The sequence below is a fragment of the Xyrauchen texanus genome, chromosome 45 (assembly GCF_025860055.1).
Source record: "Xyrauchen texanus isolate HMW12.3.18 chromosome 45, RBS_HiC_50CHRs, whole genome shotgun sequence".
Lineage (NCBI taxonomy): Eukaryota > Metazoa > Chordata > Actinopteri > Cypriniformes > Catostomidae > Xyrauchen > Xyrauchen texanus.
The window spans coordinates 15,741,205-15,759,365 of NC_068320.1; the positions used below are offsets into that span (position 1 = coordinate 15,741,205).

An 18,161-nucleotide genomic window follows, 5' to 3' on the forward strand; every position below is an offset into this window, starting at 1 on the left:
ATGGAGGCAGCATACTGGCAATTCAAATGAGGTCTGGGCCATCATTTTTGACCTTGTGGTTACTGCAACAAAGGCCTTACTATTTGACATTATTTAAAATTTGATACGTTTAAATATTTTTCTGTTGTTTCACAATGCAACCACAGTATTGATGTAAACTGTAAATTACATGTAATATTCGTATATTTGCATGAATTACTTTTAATGTTTCTTTGATCATATGTTGGATAAATATGTTATGCATAATGGATTTTGTCAATTTTGTTTAGATCATTTAAGTGTAATGCCCATTGTGACGAATGTGTATTGTAGTAGAGTAACTTCCTTATTCAGCACCAAGGGTGATATTGAAGATGTATATTGCATTGTTTGCTATTGAATTAACTGATTGTTTAAAGACCATACTGTCGTGTTTTCATGATTAAACCAAATGTTCTTATTACATGTTACAATAATCTTGTGTTTTGAAACAATGTTTACATGGAAAGAAAAACATAACAACAATGAAAGCATGTGATCAGGTTTTGAAAGAATGACAAGGTGTATGATCATGAAGTGTGATCAATTAAGAGTTTTGTATTAAGAGTTTTGAAAATTCACAACTTCTGAAAGTACCAAACCAATGAAAACATTTATAATAATAATAAATGCAGCTTCACAGCGTAAAATGTCTCATTTAGGAAGTATGTACTGAGATGAAGGAAATGAGACATTGCTTTCTGCTAATGCATATGGGGAGTGTCCTTCTACACAACCTAGTTGAAACCTCTCTACAATAATGTCAATATTCCAATATTAGCTATAGTGTTTGAGCCCCAGCCTTTTAAGCATGAAGCTGTCCGCTATAAAAGCAGGCACGCAAACACCGTTCCTCAGAATTTTCTGACTGAGGAACAAAGAACGCATCGCTCGCACCTCAAAGAACTCTTGAGTCCTGTAGTGTCTCGTTCCCTTCGTCTTAGTGACGTACGTAACCGAGGTGTTTTCTTACGACTCAGTACACTTGACATTGCGTTCTGCTAACGCATATGGGGAACAGAAGCTGCCTTTGTTTGGGCCACGGCTTGTGTAGCTTTACCAGCGGCTCAGTGGACATAACATCATCATTCCCAGCGTCAAAACTGCCGAACATGAAGAGGCAGTGCCCTCCTACAGAGGGCCGAAGCTCATCATGCACATACTGTATCAGGATAGATGCAGTACATGGAGATTGAGGGCCTTACGGGGCATGTGCCAACACAAGGTCTACCTAAAATTCATCCTGCTCGACCTTGCGGCACCACCGTGCCTCCTCGTGTGATCCCTCGGATGTCACAGAAGAGGCGGGCGTGTGAGGCTAAACTGTCCATCAGAATGAGGGCGATTTGCAAGCGAAGTGTCTTGAGACTCATGCCCTCAAAGATGAGAATGGTGTTTCCACGCCTGCTTTTATAGTGGACAGCTTTGCATCTAAAAGGCTGGGGCTCAAACACCAGCCAATCTTAGAATGTTGGCATTATTGTAGAGAGGTTTCAACTAGGTCGTGTAGAAGGACACTCCCCATGCCTTAGCAGAACGCAATGTCAAGTGTACTGAATAGTAAAGAAACATGAATATAACAAAAAAAAAATACTTAATGGCTGTAGGTTCATTTATTTACTACAAATGAATGGCTGTAATTCTGAGCAAAACACACGACACAATATAAATAGTTGAACTGCATCATTGAAATGATATGAACAGATGAACAAACGTAGTTTAAGTTGAACTGCGTTTGACGCAGAAAAGTAATTACCTTTCCGAAAACATAGTTTAGATGAATTGTGATCCGGGGAGCAGGCACTAATATTTTAATTGTAGCTTTAACACGAAACAGGGTACTCGTGAATATTCATGTATGCTCCGCCCAGTGCAACCAAAAATCTCAGATACCGAATATTTCAGAACACCGGTCAGGTCCTTGTATTAAATGTAAACGGCTATTTCCGGGGAGAATGGGCTGAGTGATGCTCTGATTTGCGCATCTATCTGCTGCATGAAGCCTCGCTGATTCTGAGCCCGTGTAGGTGGATGATTTCAGCGTAATTATTGAAGAGATGTCTGCCGCAGAAGGAGCGCACAGCCCGGATAGACTCAATCAGTTTGAACGGCTGTCTGGAAGGCCTCCGTTAAGAGAAGCAGGTCAGTGGGGACTTGGTAAACAGATTGAATAACACAAAATAACAGTACTTTCTCTCAAATCCACATTTAGTTTCTATCGTGATGTATATTGCACGCGTACTTTGTAATGCGGGTCTTTCGTGCTGTTAGCAAATGGCGTTAGCATGTGTCGCTAATAGCTTTGTTTTGCTAACAAACTTTTCAAGTTCACGTGTATTAAATGTTACTTAATTAAATTTTATACATTGTAAATAAAAGTGTGCATTTTAATCGCTCTTTGACGTTGGTTTTGAAAGAAGATGTTTAGTCTTATTAACAATTTGGGCATTAAATACTGTTAGCTTGTGGATGAAGCTTGACAACTTAATTTGAATTTATCTTCAACTGTAAGACTTTATCTATGTATAATTAGGTACTATTAAAAGAAAATTGTGTTTAATGCAATATGTATTTATTGTGCTTGTCATTTGATGTTTGGTTCTCTTTTCTCATTAACAATATTTTTTTAATAAACGCATCTGTTTAAAGAAGCATTTCAAAATGTAGGAACTCTTGAGACATAATTGATTGTAAGATCTTCAACTGTTATAGAGTATAATCCACCCTGAATCAACAATCCTGTTTGCAATCTTGTGCTAGCTCTTGCTGAATAGTGATCTATTAAAAAAACTTTTGTTAAATACAACAAATTTAAGATTGTTCATATTATATTTAGTTATCTAGATAAGATATATAAAAAAATAGTGCTGTTTTAAGGTTTAGGCTGTCAGGATTAATGATTTGAAATGCGCACCACCAGTAAAATTAATGGATGTTTTTACATAGAATACATCAGTGATCAATTTGGTTTATTGTTCAGGGATGTATTTCACTCGCTTGTTTGTTTGAAACGTAACCGAATAGTGTCACAGACCAGCACTTGTGTAAATAAAACGCCATGAGTAAATAAAAGCTCTGTCCCTATGTAGTCTGGTTCATCTCAAAGGCAGAGTGCTCTTTTAATCCTGTAGTAAGACATCATATGTGATGAGTACTTCGCGTGTGAAAAAGAAAATCTTATGTACACCCATCACATGAGTACATTGATGATAACTAGCAGCATACTGGTTCAATGACGTGTTTTTGAGCTACTGGGTATCGTACACATGGATAATGTGAACTTCTCATGCAGCCTGTTCTATATAGAAAGCCAACTGGTTTATTATAAGCCAACAGGTTTATTAATTTCACTGTAATGGACTTCAACAAAGCCCTCGGATGATGTTTTGCATATCTGAGAATCTCAAATGGAACTATGTGACCTACTTGTGGTACAGTATTAATATCTGCTGTCACAGCCTCCAGTATGACTTCATTTATTTAGTGGACATTTATGTCCCTTTTGAAGGAGTTTACTGACTTTTAAGCTTAATTTTCAATTTCTGTCTTTATTCAAGGGGTGCAAGATCATCATTTGCTTGCTGTGTAGCAAAACTGAATTAATATGTTAAACCCAAGCTAATAAGCTATTCATGTGTTTAATTTTTTTTTCAAGCACTGAATCAAGATATATTTAGTACAGTAAATCCTTGTACTTTTGTATTTGCTCAAATTCTTCTTTTCCCATTTGTATTATGTAATAGGGATGTGCAAAACTACCCGTTTTGTGAAAGACTAGTCGATTAGTCTGTTAAGGATAATGTATAATTTGGCTTTGTTCACGTGACCCCGATCAGATGCATTTCAAAGGGATATATGGCTGCAAAGCTCAGCAATTCAACTTACTGATAACTAAGGTAGGAAAACAGGTTAATGGTGTGTTAATCAGCCAGTAGCTTTTAAAATCTATAATATGAATGAAAAACTTTCCACTCTATGTAAAATAGTGCTGAACTTTGATACGTATCGCTTTCCATGGCAGTACTATAATACATTTCTCCCAAATGTATACCACCTTCTAAGTCTTTGCCATATGAAATTAATTAAACTATTAATATAAATATTCAGCAGTAACATATAACACTGCCTTACAAAGCCAAATAGTGACTGTGACATTATGACAATATTTATTTTATTTTAGTGTGAAATCTATGAATGATGTACAAGTGAGAGAGAAAAATGGGTAGAAATGAAATCATTTCAATCCTTGTCTTTTTAAATGTATTTTTAGAAAGATATTGTATATATTATACACTGATGAGCCAAAAAAATTATGACCACTCACAGGTGAAACGAATAAATTTGATCATCTCCTAACAAGGCCACATGTCAAAGCCTGGGTAGATTAGATGGTAAGCGAATAATCAGTTCTCATAGTCAACGTGTTGAATGTAGGAGAAATGGCCAGGAGTAAAGTCCTGAGCGATTTTGACAAGGGCCATACGACTGACCTGGGCAAGGCTTGTGGGGTGCTCCCAGTCAGCAGTAGTGAGTACCTGCCGACAGTGGTCCGAGGAGGGACAAACCACAAACAGCGACATGAATGCGCAAGAGCAAAAACTGATAGAAGGTCTACTGTGGCACAAGTCAAAGAAAATTGTAATGATGGTTACGCGAGGAATGTGTCACAACACAGTGCATCGCACCCTGCTGTGTATGGGCTGTGTAGCCTCAGACCAGTCTGAGTGCCAATGATGACCCATGTCCATCATCGAAGCACCTACAATGGGTACGCAAGCATCAGATCTAGACCTTGGAGCAGTGGAAGAAGGTCGCCTGGTCCGATGAGTCCTGTTTTCTTTTACATCACATTGACAGCCATGTACACTACCGGTCAAAAGTTTTGAAACACTTTCTCATTCTTTATAATTTTTTTCTTCACAGTTTAGAATAATAGTGAAGTCATCAAACTATGGAATAACATAAATGGAACTATGTGGATTAAGTTGTGACTAAACAAAATCCAAATTAAATAAAAACTGTTATATTTTAGCATCTTCAAATGAGTCACCCTTTGCCTAGAATTTGCAGTCATGTACTCTTGACATTTTCTCAACCAACTTTTGAAGTTTCACCCTGGGATGCTTTTTAAACAGTATTGAAAGAGTTCTCATCTATGTAAGGCACTTATTGGCTGCTTTTATTATTTGGTCCAAGTAATCAATTTCAAAAACGTTTTTCTATTATTACATTTTAGTTTTATAATGAAATAAAGTAATATGTTGGCACAACTATATTTTTGTCTACAAAACAAATTTTAAACCATTAAGCATACGCCTTCAGATCAAAACATTTTTAAGATCATGAGAAACATTTCAGTCAAGTCTTTCAAAAGTTTTGACTGGTTGTGTACGTGTGCACTGTTTACCTGTGGAAATGATGGCACCAGGATTCACTGTGGGAAGATGACAAGCTGGTGGAGGGAGTGCAACGCTCTTGGCAATGTTCTGCTGGGAAACCTGGGCCAGGCCTTTCATGTGGACATCAATTTGACACGTGCCACCTGCCTAAACATTGCCATAAAGGGTTGTACCAGGTATGCAACAATGGAATTTCAGCAGGATAATGCGCCCTTCCACAGTGCACACATTGCTCTGGAATGTGATGAAGAGTTCAAGGTGTTGCCCTGGCCTCCAAATTCCCCAGATCTCAATACGATTTAGGGTTTGTGGAATATGCTGGACCATCAAGTCTGATCCACGGTGGCTCCACCTCACAACTTACAGAACTTTAAGGATCTGCTGCTAATGTCTAAGTGCCAGATACCACAGGACACCTTCAGGGGTCTTGTAGAGTGCTCGGCTGATCACTTGCTTCACAAGAGATCAGTCGAGCAGAGGCAAAAACTCAGGCAGCATTTTCACATAAGGTTGGCATTGACATGAAATGTATTAATACTTATGGTTAACTAATGCAAAAAAGAAAAAAAAAAACTCTTCAGAGTACTCCCGTTTATAACCTGACTCGAACAAATTGAATGCCCCTCAACCCTGGAAAAAACAATGGATCAGCATGAATTCATAAGTAAATTTTTCATTCAAAATGGTGAATTAAGAGGAAAGGTAAGCATTGTTCTAACCATTCGAACAGTAGATGTAAGCTCTAATGTTATCCTCTCTCCACCTTGTTGGCAGTGCAGTTCTCCAGTGCAGCAATTAGAAACAAATGATCAAACCATATTTGGTTGTCTTAAAATATTAATTTATTGTACCGCGACAATAATAATTACGTGTATTGTATATCCTTTGGCTTTGTTGTTGTTTTAAGTCCTCTATTGAAGTGCCTGTCTCTCTGCATAGCCTAGTCACATTGCACAACAGACTCCACTTTGAGTCAGTAATTATTTTTTATTTAACCTCTAGAGGGCACGTTATACTGCTGAACCAAGGAGTTCAGACTGTACAACCCTCCAGCTCTGGCCACAGAGGAATAAAAAAAAAAAACCATGATTAATCGGTAAATCTGATATATCAGTCAACTTCTATTGTTATTGCTGTAACAATAGTGCATAAAGATTAAACCTATATTATATGTGTTAAGCACATATCACCCTGTAGTTCAAGACCAGTTGCCCACTGAAGCTAAGCAGGGTTGAGCCTGGCAGGTACTTGGATGGGAGACCTCCTGGAGAAAACTAAGGTTGCGGCCTGAAGAGGTGTAAGGGAAGCTAGCAGGGGGTGCTCACCTTGCAGTCTGTCTGGGTCCTAATGCCCCAGTATAGTGATGGGAATACTATACTGTAAAAGGTCACTCTCCTTTGGATGAGACGTTAAACCAAGGTCCTGACTCTCTGTTGTCATTAAAAATCTTAGGGCACTTCTTGTAAAAGTGTGGGGAGTAGGTCCTGGCCAAATTCTTCACATTGACCCTTCTCAGTCATGGCCTCCAAATAATCCCCATCCATAAACTGGCTCTATTACTCTACTCCTCACCACCAATAGCTAGGGTGTGGTGAGCGTACTGGCGCACTATGGCTGCCGTCGCATCATCCAGGTGGATGCGGCATGCGGTTTGGTTGGGGAGAGTCACCTGTTCACTGTAAAGTGCTTTGAGTGTAGTGTCTGAAAAAGCTCTATAAATGCAACTTTTTTTTTCTTTTTTGGACTTCTCTTTACTTTGCAAAATGCAACTCCCATTAAAATCATCACCACTAAAAATATGAATGATAGCAGTTGACCCCCCTAGTTGATTAGTCAACCACTCTGGCACATCCCTATTCTGTATGTGACAAGATATAATTTTTGACCTTGTTTTAGGTTATTTAAAATGTAAAATATCAGGTGATATTTTAAATATCACCTGATATTTTAATCATATAAAATTATATGATTAAATTCAGGTGCTTAAATTGCATGGTCTGAATCAATTTAGAATTCTGTAAAAACTGATTTTCTGTTCTGATTTCTTGCAGCTCAGATTTCTTGTTATTCCTTGTTTAAGTCTTAAGCATATGGTTGTATTTTGTTCTGTTTCGGCTCCTTTGCATATATACATGTTTTTAATTACATGCAATAGCATTTAATATTAAAGGCTATTTATGATATTTGCTTTCATTTGAGATAATCTATGTAGATCAGGTGCAGATTAGGGCTGTTGAACTCTTATGCATTTTGGTCTTTGGTTCTTTTAATTGGGATACATTTTTTCCATGGCTGTTGCACAAATGACTGTAGGATGTGAGGAAGTAGATAAGGAATTGCAGAGGTTCAGGAGTTGTGTCCATTGAATATGACAACACCTCACCTAATTGTGTTAGTTTTCATTATTTCAAATACCCCATTGAATATCATCTTTCAGTTATGGTCAGGTGTTTGTCCATTATGTGTGTGTGTTTATTTCTTTATTTTGCCATTGTCCTTTTGTTGTTGCTGTTATTTTTTTGTTTGTCTGACTGCGGTAATTGTGGTAACAGGCTCTAAGAAGAGAGTTTGCTGGCTACATGCTCGAAGAATCCTCGGCCAACCCTGCCCCAGTCTACGGATCCCTAACAGGTTTTTAGGAGAAGGTGGGTAATGGGCTTGTCTGCATTTTAAACCTAAAAAAGAAAAAGCAAAGATATCCCACACAACAAATCTAGATTGCAGTCTGTGGGGGAAAATCTGAAATGGGAAAACAACCCCCCCATGCTGTGCCCACCCCACCCCTCTCTTTAAAACTCCTCCTTCACAAAAAAGACCACCACTCTTTCACCTGGGCTTTTTCCGCTAAGCTTTCATTGGGGCAAAGCTGGGGCAGGATGGTTTGGGTCCTACAAAATAGGAAAGCATGTGCCAAAGTCTGCACACTGTTGATCCCTAAAACATTCAATAAGCTGAAGCTTAAGGCGGTGTGCCAACTTTGGTGCATTTTCATAGATATATTTTCAAGGCGTGTACCTGCATCAAAATATTTTTGGAGGTGCGTATTATCCATGATTTTTGACCAAAAAATGGAAAGGCCAAAGTTTTTGGCTAGTTGTGTGTTAGGAATGTGTTTCCTTTTTGTTTCATGTATTTGTGTCTCAGTATTTATACTTCCCTTCCATCTCTGTTAGTTCATCACTGCGATTTTCTCACTCGGGTGCAACATCTGGGTTCCAAGGCAAACTCCGTGCCAGGAAATTTGCAAGGGTGAGGCTGCTAGCTTGCACGTGTTGTTGGAGTAGGTTCAGTAATCTTTGGAGTGTGCAGGTCATTTCTTTTCAAAGATTCAATGGTAAAATGAATGGATCAACCTCAAGACCTTTTCATACAAACTACACAGTAATGTGCTTGTTAGGGGTACAAGTCTTCTCTGTTAAATTTTGGCTTAAATTTCTCAAATTATGGAAATAACTGTAGACTAACAATATAGTTTATATTTAATCCTACAGGTGACCTCTGAAGAACCAACTCGGGTGTGCATTTAATCTCCTTCCGTTACAGAACCGTGGATGCGTGAATATTTATTAGAATTTCTTGCTAAATTTGAATATTATTCCCTAAGCAAATATGGATATACATTTTTCCCAAATTTTAAACCTTCCTTTCAAAAGATAACTTGACATAAAATGGAATTCTGATCTTCACCACTTCTGTCTAGCGGTGTATATATTTGTTTTTTCAACATCAATAGGCTGCTGTCTGTCTCTGTAGGTCATAGAGCCCCTCCGGCCCGTAGCGGCCATCGCTGTGTGGCTGACAACACCAGCCTCTATGTGTTCGGAGGGTACAATCCAGATTACAATGAATCAGGTGGCTCAGATAACGAAGACTATCCGCTGTTCAGGGAGCTGTGGAGGTTCCACTTTGCCACGGGTACTTGGCAACAAATCCGCACAGAGGGCTTTATGCCCACCGAGCTGGCCTCAATGTCTGGTAGTATGAAGCTATATTACACAATTGAATCTTTTAATTGTATATTTGAGATGTTTTGTGCATTTTTAACACCGTGCCCTAACCAGGCGTGATGCAATGAAGCTACAGGCGATTATCACTTTCATGCTAATGCGGTTTTGTAATGAGACATTTTGATGGTTTCTTTTGTGTGTGAGTATCCTGTTACATTGGTAGCTCCACCCACAATGAAATCTCATTGGTCCAAAATTCAGTCCACTTACAACAGTGTTTGTTAAACATTTGTCTCCTTTGTGCTGTACACTCACCTAAAGGATTATTAGGAACACCTGTTCAATTTCTCATTAATGCAATTATCTAATCAACCAATCACATGGCAGTTGCTTGAATGCATTTAGGGGTGTGGTCCTGGTCAAGACAATCTCCTGAACTCCAAACTGAATGTCAGAATGGGAAAGAAAGGTGATTTAAGCAATTTTGAGCGTGGCATGGTTGTTGGTGCCAGACGGGCCGGTCTGAGTATTTCACAATCTGCTCAGTTACTGGGATTTTCACGCACAACCATTTCTAGGGTTTACAAAGAATGGTGTGAAAAGGGAAAAACATCCAGTATGCGGCAGTCCTGTGGGCGAAAATGCCTTGTTGATGCTAGAGGTCAGAGGAGAATGGGCCGACTGATTCAAGCTGATAGAAGAGCAACTTTGCCTGAAATAACCACTCGTTACAACCGAGGTATGCAGCAAAGCATTTGTGAAGCCACAACCTTGAGGCAGATGGGCTACAACAGCAGAAGACCCCACCGGGTACCACTCATCTCCACTACAAATAGGAAAAAGAGGCTACAATTTGCAAGAGCTCACCAAAATTGGACAGTTGAAGACTGGAAAAATTTTGCCTGGTCTGAGGAGTCTCGATTTCTGTTGAGACATTCAGATGGTAGAGTCAGAATTTGCCGTAAACAGAATGAGAACATGGATCCATCATGCCTTGTTACCACTGTGCAGGCTGGTGGTGGTGGTGTAATGGTGTGGGGGATGTTTTCTTGGCACACTTTAGGCCCCTTAGTGCCAATTGGGCATCGTTTAAATGCCACGGCCTACCTGAGCATTGTTTCTGACCATGTCCATCCCTTTATGGCCACCATGTACCCATCCTCTGATGGCTACTTCCAGCAGGATAATGCACCATGTCACAAATCTTGAATCATTTCAAATTGGTTTCTTGAACATGACAATGAGTTCACTGTACTAAAATGGCCCCCACAGTCACCAGATCTCAACCCAATAGAGCATCTTTTGGATGTGGTGGAACGGGAGCTTCGTGCCCTGGATGTGCTTCCCACAAATCTCCATCAACTGCATGATGCTATCCTATCAATATGGGCCAACATTTCTAAAGAATGCTTTCAGCACCTTGTTGAATCAATGCCAATTAGAATTAAGGCAGTTCTGAAGGCGAAAGGGGGTCAAACACAGTATTAGTATGGTGTTCCTAATAATCCTTTAGGTGAGTGTATATTGCTTTCAATGAAGACAGAATAATTACTTAATGCTGGCAACTAGTCAGGACATCGTGTAAGAAAGGGGAATGTTTTATTATTTGGGGAATGGTTTACAATCTCTATAATCTATTGTTTAAAAAATATATTTTAAAAAACATGAAAAGTCTAAATATGCAGTAGAATCCAGTTATTATTATTTTGATGCATAAACGTCATAAACCAAAGCACTTCGTATTTTTTTCCATATTAGACATTTAAGGAATATTTTGGGTTCAATACAAGTTGATCAATACAAGCTCAATCGACAGCATTTGTGGCATAATATTTATTACCAGAAACATTTATTTTGAGTTGCCATTCCTGATCTTTTGTTTAAAGCAGCAGCCATATCACCCTGTAGGTCAAGACCAGGCAGGGTTGAGCCTGGTCCGTACCTTGATAGGAGACCTCTTGGGGAAAACTAAGGTAGCTGCTGGAAGAGGTATTAGGGAGGCCAACAGGGCTTGTTCACCCTGCAGTGTGAGTTCTAATGCGTAAAGTATAGTGATGGGGACAATATACTTAAAGAAAAAAAAATGTCACAGGGACTGAAATGTTAAACTGAAGACCTTACTCTCTGTGGTCATTTAAAAAATCCCAGAACACTTTTCATAAGAGAGTAGGGTGTAACCCCGGTGTCCTGGCCAAATTCACCTCATTGGCCTTTATAAATCATTGTACTAATAATCCCCATCCATTAATTGTCTCTTTAACTCTCCTCTCTACCAATAGCAGGTGTGTGGTGAGTGTACTGGTCCACTATTGCCATCGCATCATCCAGACACGGTTGGTGGTTGAGGAGAGTCCCCTGTCCCGTGCTCTGAGTGTAGTGTAAGAAAAGCGCTATATAAATGTATGTTCCTTCATTCATTCATTCATTCTTTAAAATTTTTAAAAAAAAGCAAAAATGGAGGTTACAGTGAGGCACTTACAATGGAAAATATTGGGGCCAATTTCTGGAGGGTTTAAAGAAAATAAATTTAAAGAAATGTGAAGCTTATAATTTTACAAAAAGGCACTTATGTTGGGAGGCCTGGGTAGCTCAGCGAGTTTTGACGCTGACTACCACCCCTCAAGTCAGGAGTTTGAATCCAGGGCATGCTGAGTGACCCCAGCCAGGTCTCCTAAGCAACCAAATTGGTCCAGTTGCTAGGGAGGGTAGAGTCACATGGGTTAACCTCCTCGTGGTAGCTATAATGTGGTTCTCGCTCTCGGTGGGGCGCTTGGTGAGTTGTGCGTGGATTCTGTGGAGAGTAGCGTGAAGCCTTCACACGCGCTACGTCTCCGCAATAACACGCTCAACAAGCACTGTGTGATAAGATGCGCCGATTGATGTCTCTGATGCGGAGGCAGCTGAGATTCATCCTTCGACTCATTGGGTGAGTCACTACGCCATCATGAGGACTTGGAGCACATTGGGAATTGGGAGGGAAAGGGGAGGAGAATAAAAAAGCACCTACGTTAATTCTTCTGTTAAAACTTGTGTATTGTTTGAGCTGTACATTTGTTTAAATCATTATTTTTACAGTAGTATTAGGGTTTGTTGACTACATCATGGCAAGAAATTTAAATTGGCTATAACTTTTTACAGAAAAGGTTATTAAGCTGTTTTATCACACTAAAAGCATGTTAACACATTGTTTACATCTTGTGGCTTTATGGCTATACTTTTGAAATGGTGATTATTTTATTGTTTATGGATTTGCCCATTTGACTTCCATTGTAAGTGCCTCACTGTAACAGATTTCTGCTTATTTTTTATTTTAAAGAAAAGGAGGGGTTACAAAAGTAGTGTTTGTGGTAATCAAATTATCATGTATTATATGCCACAAATGCTGTTGATTGAACTGAACTTGTATTGAACCTGGAATATTCCTTTAATGCTGTATGGTAATGTGTTGGTAATTTTTGACGATAGATGTGTTGATTGGCCACACATCTGTTTCCAATTAGTTAAGTATTTCAAACACCCCTCTTGACCATCTTCTGTGTGTGTGTGTCACACAGCTGTTTTGCATGGAAACAACCTGCTTGTGTTTGGTGGGACTGGAATCCCATTCGGTGAGAACAATGGAAATGACGTACACGTCTGCAATGTGAAATACAAACGATGGTCTCTCCTTAACTGCCGGGGCAAGAAACCTAATCGAATATATGGACAGGTAAAAACCGAGCAAATTCTTTGATATAACCTGTTACTTATAAAATCTATTGATAAGAAAAAGTCTTCTGATGTGTTCTAGTAAACGTGTTCTGTTATGTTGGTTGATTGATTTGATTGAGATGTCCCCGTATTTGTTTTTGCAGGCGATGGCCATAATCAATGGCTTCTTGTACGTGTTTGGAGGGACGACAGGTTACATCTACAGCACTGATCTCCACAGACTGGATCTGACAACACGAGAGTGGAATCACTTGAAACCCAACAACCCTCCAGATGACCTGCCTGAGGAGCGGTGAGTGACCTGATCTTTGGCTTTTGGTTCGTTAATGTTAAATGATGGGTACAATTGATATTTCACTGTCACAATCAGTAAATGCTATGGCTGTCAAGCTATAATGACTCTATAAACCAATCCTTGTATGCTGGAATTTCAATTTAAAGCTGATATGACCAACTTCCCTACTGCATTTGTTTCCCACAGATATAGACATGAGATAGCCCATGATGGACAGAGGATCTATATCCTAGGTGGGGGAACCTCCTGGACCTCCTACCCATTAGACAAGGTACAGTTTACAGTATACCTCAATACAGTGTTGACTTGTATAGTGATATTTTTGTTTTATTGTAATCTTAAGTTATCGCTCTGTTCTAATTTGTGTATCAGATACATGCATATAACCTCGAAACAAATTCCTGGGAGGAAATCACAACTAAGCCTCATGAAAGAATAGGTTGGTAGTAAAATTCTTTATTTTGAAGACATCTAAGAGAATGCATTGGTCAGTGCTTGAAAAGTACTTTCTTGTCTTTAGGATACCCAGCCCCTCGTAGATGTCATAGTTGTGTGCAGATTAAAAATGGTAAGTAGTATTTGATGTAAAAGTTTTTCTGCATGCTTTTTTTAAAGCTCATTATTTCATACTGTGGATCTTTTGTGGTAGATGTATTTATATGTGGTGGATACAATGGTGAAGTTATACTAGACGATCTGTGGAAGATCAACCTGCAGTCGTTCCAGTGGAATAAACTACCTGCATTGATGCCTGAACCTGCGTACTTCCACTGTGCTGCTGTTACCCCGGTCAGTTCACACACATCTACAGCAATTTACATTTTATTCTGCAGTAAATATTTTTTAAAAGCATCTGTTTGCAGGATTTCCACAGTAAATGGAAAACCTGGAAATATCAGGGTATTTTAAAACTGTGAATTGTAGCCTCGGAAATGTAACTAATGTTAACGTATACAACTTTTGGTTTTAAAAATGTATTAGATGTTAAAATTAACATTTAAACAAGCTTAATAGATGCTGTAAAAAGATTGTTCATTAGTTGGTTACTGTTATATATTGTTAACTAGGGCTGGGTATTGATACAGATTTTCCGATTCACAGTTGCGATTCCAATCTTATAGATTCAAATGGGTACATTTCTGTAACAATATTCATTTTGCTTACATATAAAAGACATTCTCTCTCAGCTAATGCTCTTAATTATGTAGGAACCTTCTAGGCAGTCTTTCTAGGTACAATTCGAAAATATTATTTTTACAAATTATATTTTATTAGTAGTTTTTCATTGAGTCAACTTTAGCTTGACAAATTTTAAATGGTCAAATTCTGTATATTTCACCATTTAATGTCTTGAAATTATATTTTGTTGCATATATACAATTATTTACATTGAAATGCAGAAAATGTGCTTAATTGGTACTGTCTCTTTAAGACTAGATGCTTCAGCCAGTTAGCGTATTTAATGAGAGAAGAATTGCATGGTTTTTCTGGTTCATTTTAAAACCTGTCCATCCTCTTTGCTTTCAGGCCGGTTGCATGTACATCCACGGTGGCGTGGTGAACATCCATGATAATAAGCGAACTGGTTCCTTGTTTAAGATCTGGCTGGTGGTGCCCAGTCTGCTGGAGCTGTGCTGGGAGCGTCTGCTCAAAGCCTTCCCACACCTGGCCCAACTCACCCCGATACAGCTGCTAAACTTGGGCCTTACCCAGGAACTCATTGAACGCTTGAAATGAAGAGGAGGGGGCTGCGAGTGATTGAGTATGTACAATGTGTGTACCATTTTATTTTTTGTGGAGCTGATGATGGACAGGATGACAACACTTGAGCCAACGTGCGGACCGAAAGAACGCGCGTGATTCTAAGGAAGCCCATCCTACTTTTGTAGGCCACCTTAAAACCAAAAACTGTAGGATGCCTTTTGTTTTTTTTGCTTATGCATCTTTTTAATGATTTGAAAAATATAAAACAAATATCCAACACCGAGAGATTCTTTTCTCAAACACTATGGGTCAGTGACCACAAAATCTTGTCTTTTTTTCTTTCGTGAGATTGTAATGTTATTTATTGGCCTTCTGTAGTTATATTGGGGGGCTTGTTGAATTGTTTTTACTGAAGTATCTTAATTCTATTTCTTTTCAATCTAAGAGTTATTTAAGTTTTATGAATCACTATGAAAATTTATCACACCACAACGTGAATATTGTTCAGTTGGCAGTTGTGTAACTGAGGCTTAATCTGCTTCAATTTTTACAGTTTGCTGCTGAACAGTTATTGGTGCAAATTGTCACTGCATAAATATTGATGCCTGGGATTACGATTTAAGTTTTTATTGATTTGAGAAAATGGTACAAAATCAGTGCTGAACGAGTGTTTCAAAGTTGAATGTTTTAGCAGAATAAAAGAAACTTGGGCGAATTTGGCGTTGCATGTTCCTCTCAGCCATCCAGTTTTGTAAACAAATCGTTACATCACTGTGAACAAGGTGCTCCTTAACTAACTTTTAATGCTTTTACTGAAATAAAATCTGTTTGTTTTTCCTTACACTGATCATTCCTCATCCAAATCTTTATTATATTTTACATATTTAAGCCAACGGCAGACACTCATTTAATTGATCTAGTCTAGTGCCTTTCCAAGCAAGACCTGATAATGTGCTAAATTTAACAGTGATATAAAGCCTTGCTCGATACACTTTATTATTATGATTTGATTCAAATTCTGCTCCAGGAGAAGCCGACCTGAAGTGAAAAAAAAAAAAAAGTGCAAATTTTTACATAAAGCTTTCTAGCACTTGACACATTTACAGTTAATAATTAAAAACAGTTAATGCCTGGTCAGCACAGTGATAATAATATTGACAAATCTTTTAAGCCTTTGTGTATATCTGTACAGTTTAGAAAAAAAACAGATAAACCTATGGTTGGCAATAATGTAGCCGAGCATCTCTTTACTATGCTGACCTGTTACAACTAAGAATCCGTCTCTGAATTACAAAAAATCACTGCTTGAGAAAAGCCAAATGCAGCATCTTTGAATTGTGAGTTAATGCATTTAGCCTTGTTGGTTTCCTTACAATTATGGTCCATTCTAAGAACTTTAACTACATTATTAGGCACCAGCAATTGATGTTGAGTAAAAGTTTCTTAATTGCCATTTCAATTTCTACACCCTCCGCATCCTTAAATAGTTATTGCTAGATGCCCTGTTTGTCTATTTCTGTTTCTATCATGTTTCTAAGTAGCTTATCTCTGGCAGGAGTCACATACATGCCCATAAGATGTGCCTGTTTACCCACTTTTTGCCCTTTTACTTCAGCATTGCTGGATTCTTGTTTGCGTGAGTCACGACTAAGGGTGCTTTGTCATACAGGCACTGTGCAGACCATGACAATGACAAAACCATTTCTACAGCACATGTATATTTCACTCAGTCTGCATTGATGGACGAGAGTCCCTACATTTCTGTGTTTTTGAGATAAGGAGTCTCATTGGACTTCCATCTTCAAATTGTGCAGCAAATGTTTTCAAGGTACTCCGTTTTGTTTTTATTGATGGAAAATTAATAAACTTGTTCAAACCAGTGGTTGTTATATATATATATATATATATGTGTGGTTCAAAACAGATGCAGTTCAAAATCTAATTTAGGCCTGGATATGTTTTTTTACACCGTAAAAAGGCATAACATTATGTAAAATGAATAAAGATTTTGCACTTTCTAGTTCACTAATCAAATGAGCAATTGGTTACACTAACCATGTTAAAAGAATAGTTCACCCAAAAACAAAACATTCTCATTTACTAAGCCTTGGTGCCATCTCAGATGTGGATGACTTTCTTCTGCACAACACAAAGATTTTTAGAAGAATATCTCAGCTCTGTAGATCCTTTCAGTGCAAGTGAATGATGACCAGAACGCCAAAAAGCAGACAAAGGCAGCATACAAGTAATCCATACGACTTTAGTGGATTCATTCATGTCTTCTGAAGCGATCCCGTTGGTTTTGGTTGAGGGCAGACTAAAATATAAAATATACATTTCTACTTATGACAGGGGGATTACCTTCACCAGCCCTCTTTAAAGTGTACATGAATGACATTGTGTCTGAATAACTAAGAGGCTGTAAAACTTGCTTTATGATTGGTAGCGCCATACTGAATCTCCTAATGGACTCGGAACCTGACAATAAAGTTGAACAAGCTCGACTACACTTGACGCATGTGCAGATCGCTAGATGGCGCTATAGGAAGTTTAATCGAGCTTGAAATCATGAATGCCATTGGAGACTGCTGTCAAGATGTACAGTGAAAAAGGGGATATATTTTGGACAAAAATAAGTCACATCTGGGATAGCATGAGAATGAGTAAATGATGCGAGTACATTTTTCGGTGAACTAGCCTTTTAAATTGTTCAAAATGTTGCTTTTCTTGCTTTCATAGAAACACTCAGAACTCTCTTGGCAGCATCCTGAAAGATGCACTCAGTAACTTTTGTCTTCGTGTCATTTTGGACTAACACGGACACCTAGCGGCTTGCAGCATAATTTATAATCATCAGTTTTTGGTTTAATTCAGATGCCAAATTTACATTCAGCCACGATTAATGTAATCAGTGATTGAAAGTGTCTAATAACATGGCATCCCCCATGTGTGGACCCTCTCCATGTAAAATAAAACCGCTTTATAAGGTTTCTGATATGACTGAAGTCTTCATTTTAATGTGATTTCCTACTTATATTGCAAAATTACAATTAATGTCTTTAAGTGTTAAACTTTAATGAGGATAAA

The 18,161-nt window shown here is 38.4% G+C and overlaps 1 protein-coding gene across 3 annotated transcripts; it reads left to right on the forward strand.

The window, feature by feature from the left end:
* The first annotated feature begins 1,901 nt into the window (after window positions 1-1,901).
* On the forward strand, window positions 1,902-17,973 carry klhdc10 (kelch domain containing 10). Of its 3 annotated transcripts, none has more exons than XM_052118914.1 (10): window positions 1,902-2,160; window positions 7,970-8,062; window positions 9,171-9,332; window positions 12,919-13,073; window positions 13,219-13,367; window positions 13,557-13,641; window positions 13,743-13,809; window positions 13,891-13,938; window positions 14,020-14,159; window positions 14,898-17,973. In XM_052118914.1, exons 1-10 carry the CDS (start codon window positions 2,076-2,078, stop codon window positions 15,105-15,107), a joined length of 1,194 nt encoding a protein of 397 aa, XP_051974874.1. In that variant the 5' UTR covers window positions 1,902-2,075; the 3' UTR covers window positions 15,108-17,973. The 3 variants fall into 3 exon arrangements, with proteins under 3 accessions (XP_051974874.1, XP_051974873.1, XP_051974875.1); XM_052118913.1 differs by having other exon boundaries at window positions 9,171-9,392; window positions 14,898-17,971; XM_052118915.1 differs by lacking the exon at window positions 7,970-8,062 and having other exon boundaries at window positions 9,171-9,392; window positions 14,898-17,970.
* The last annotated feature ends 188 nt before the right edge of the window (window positions 17,974-18,161 follow it).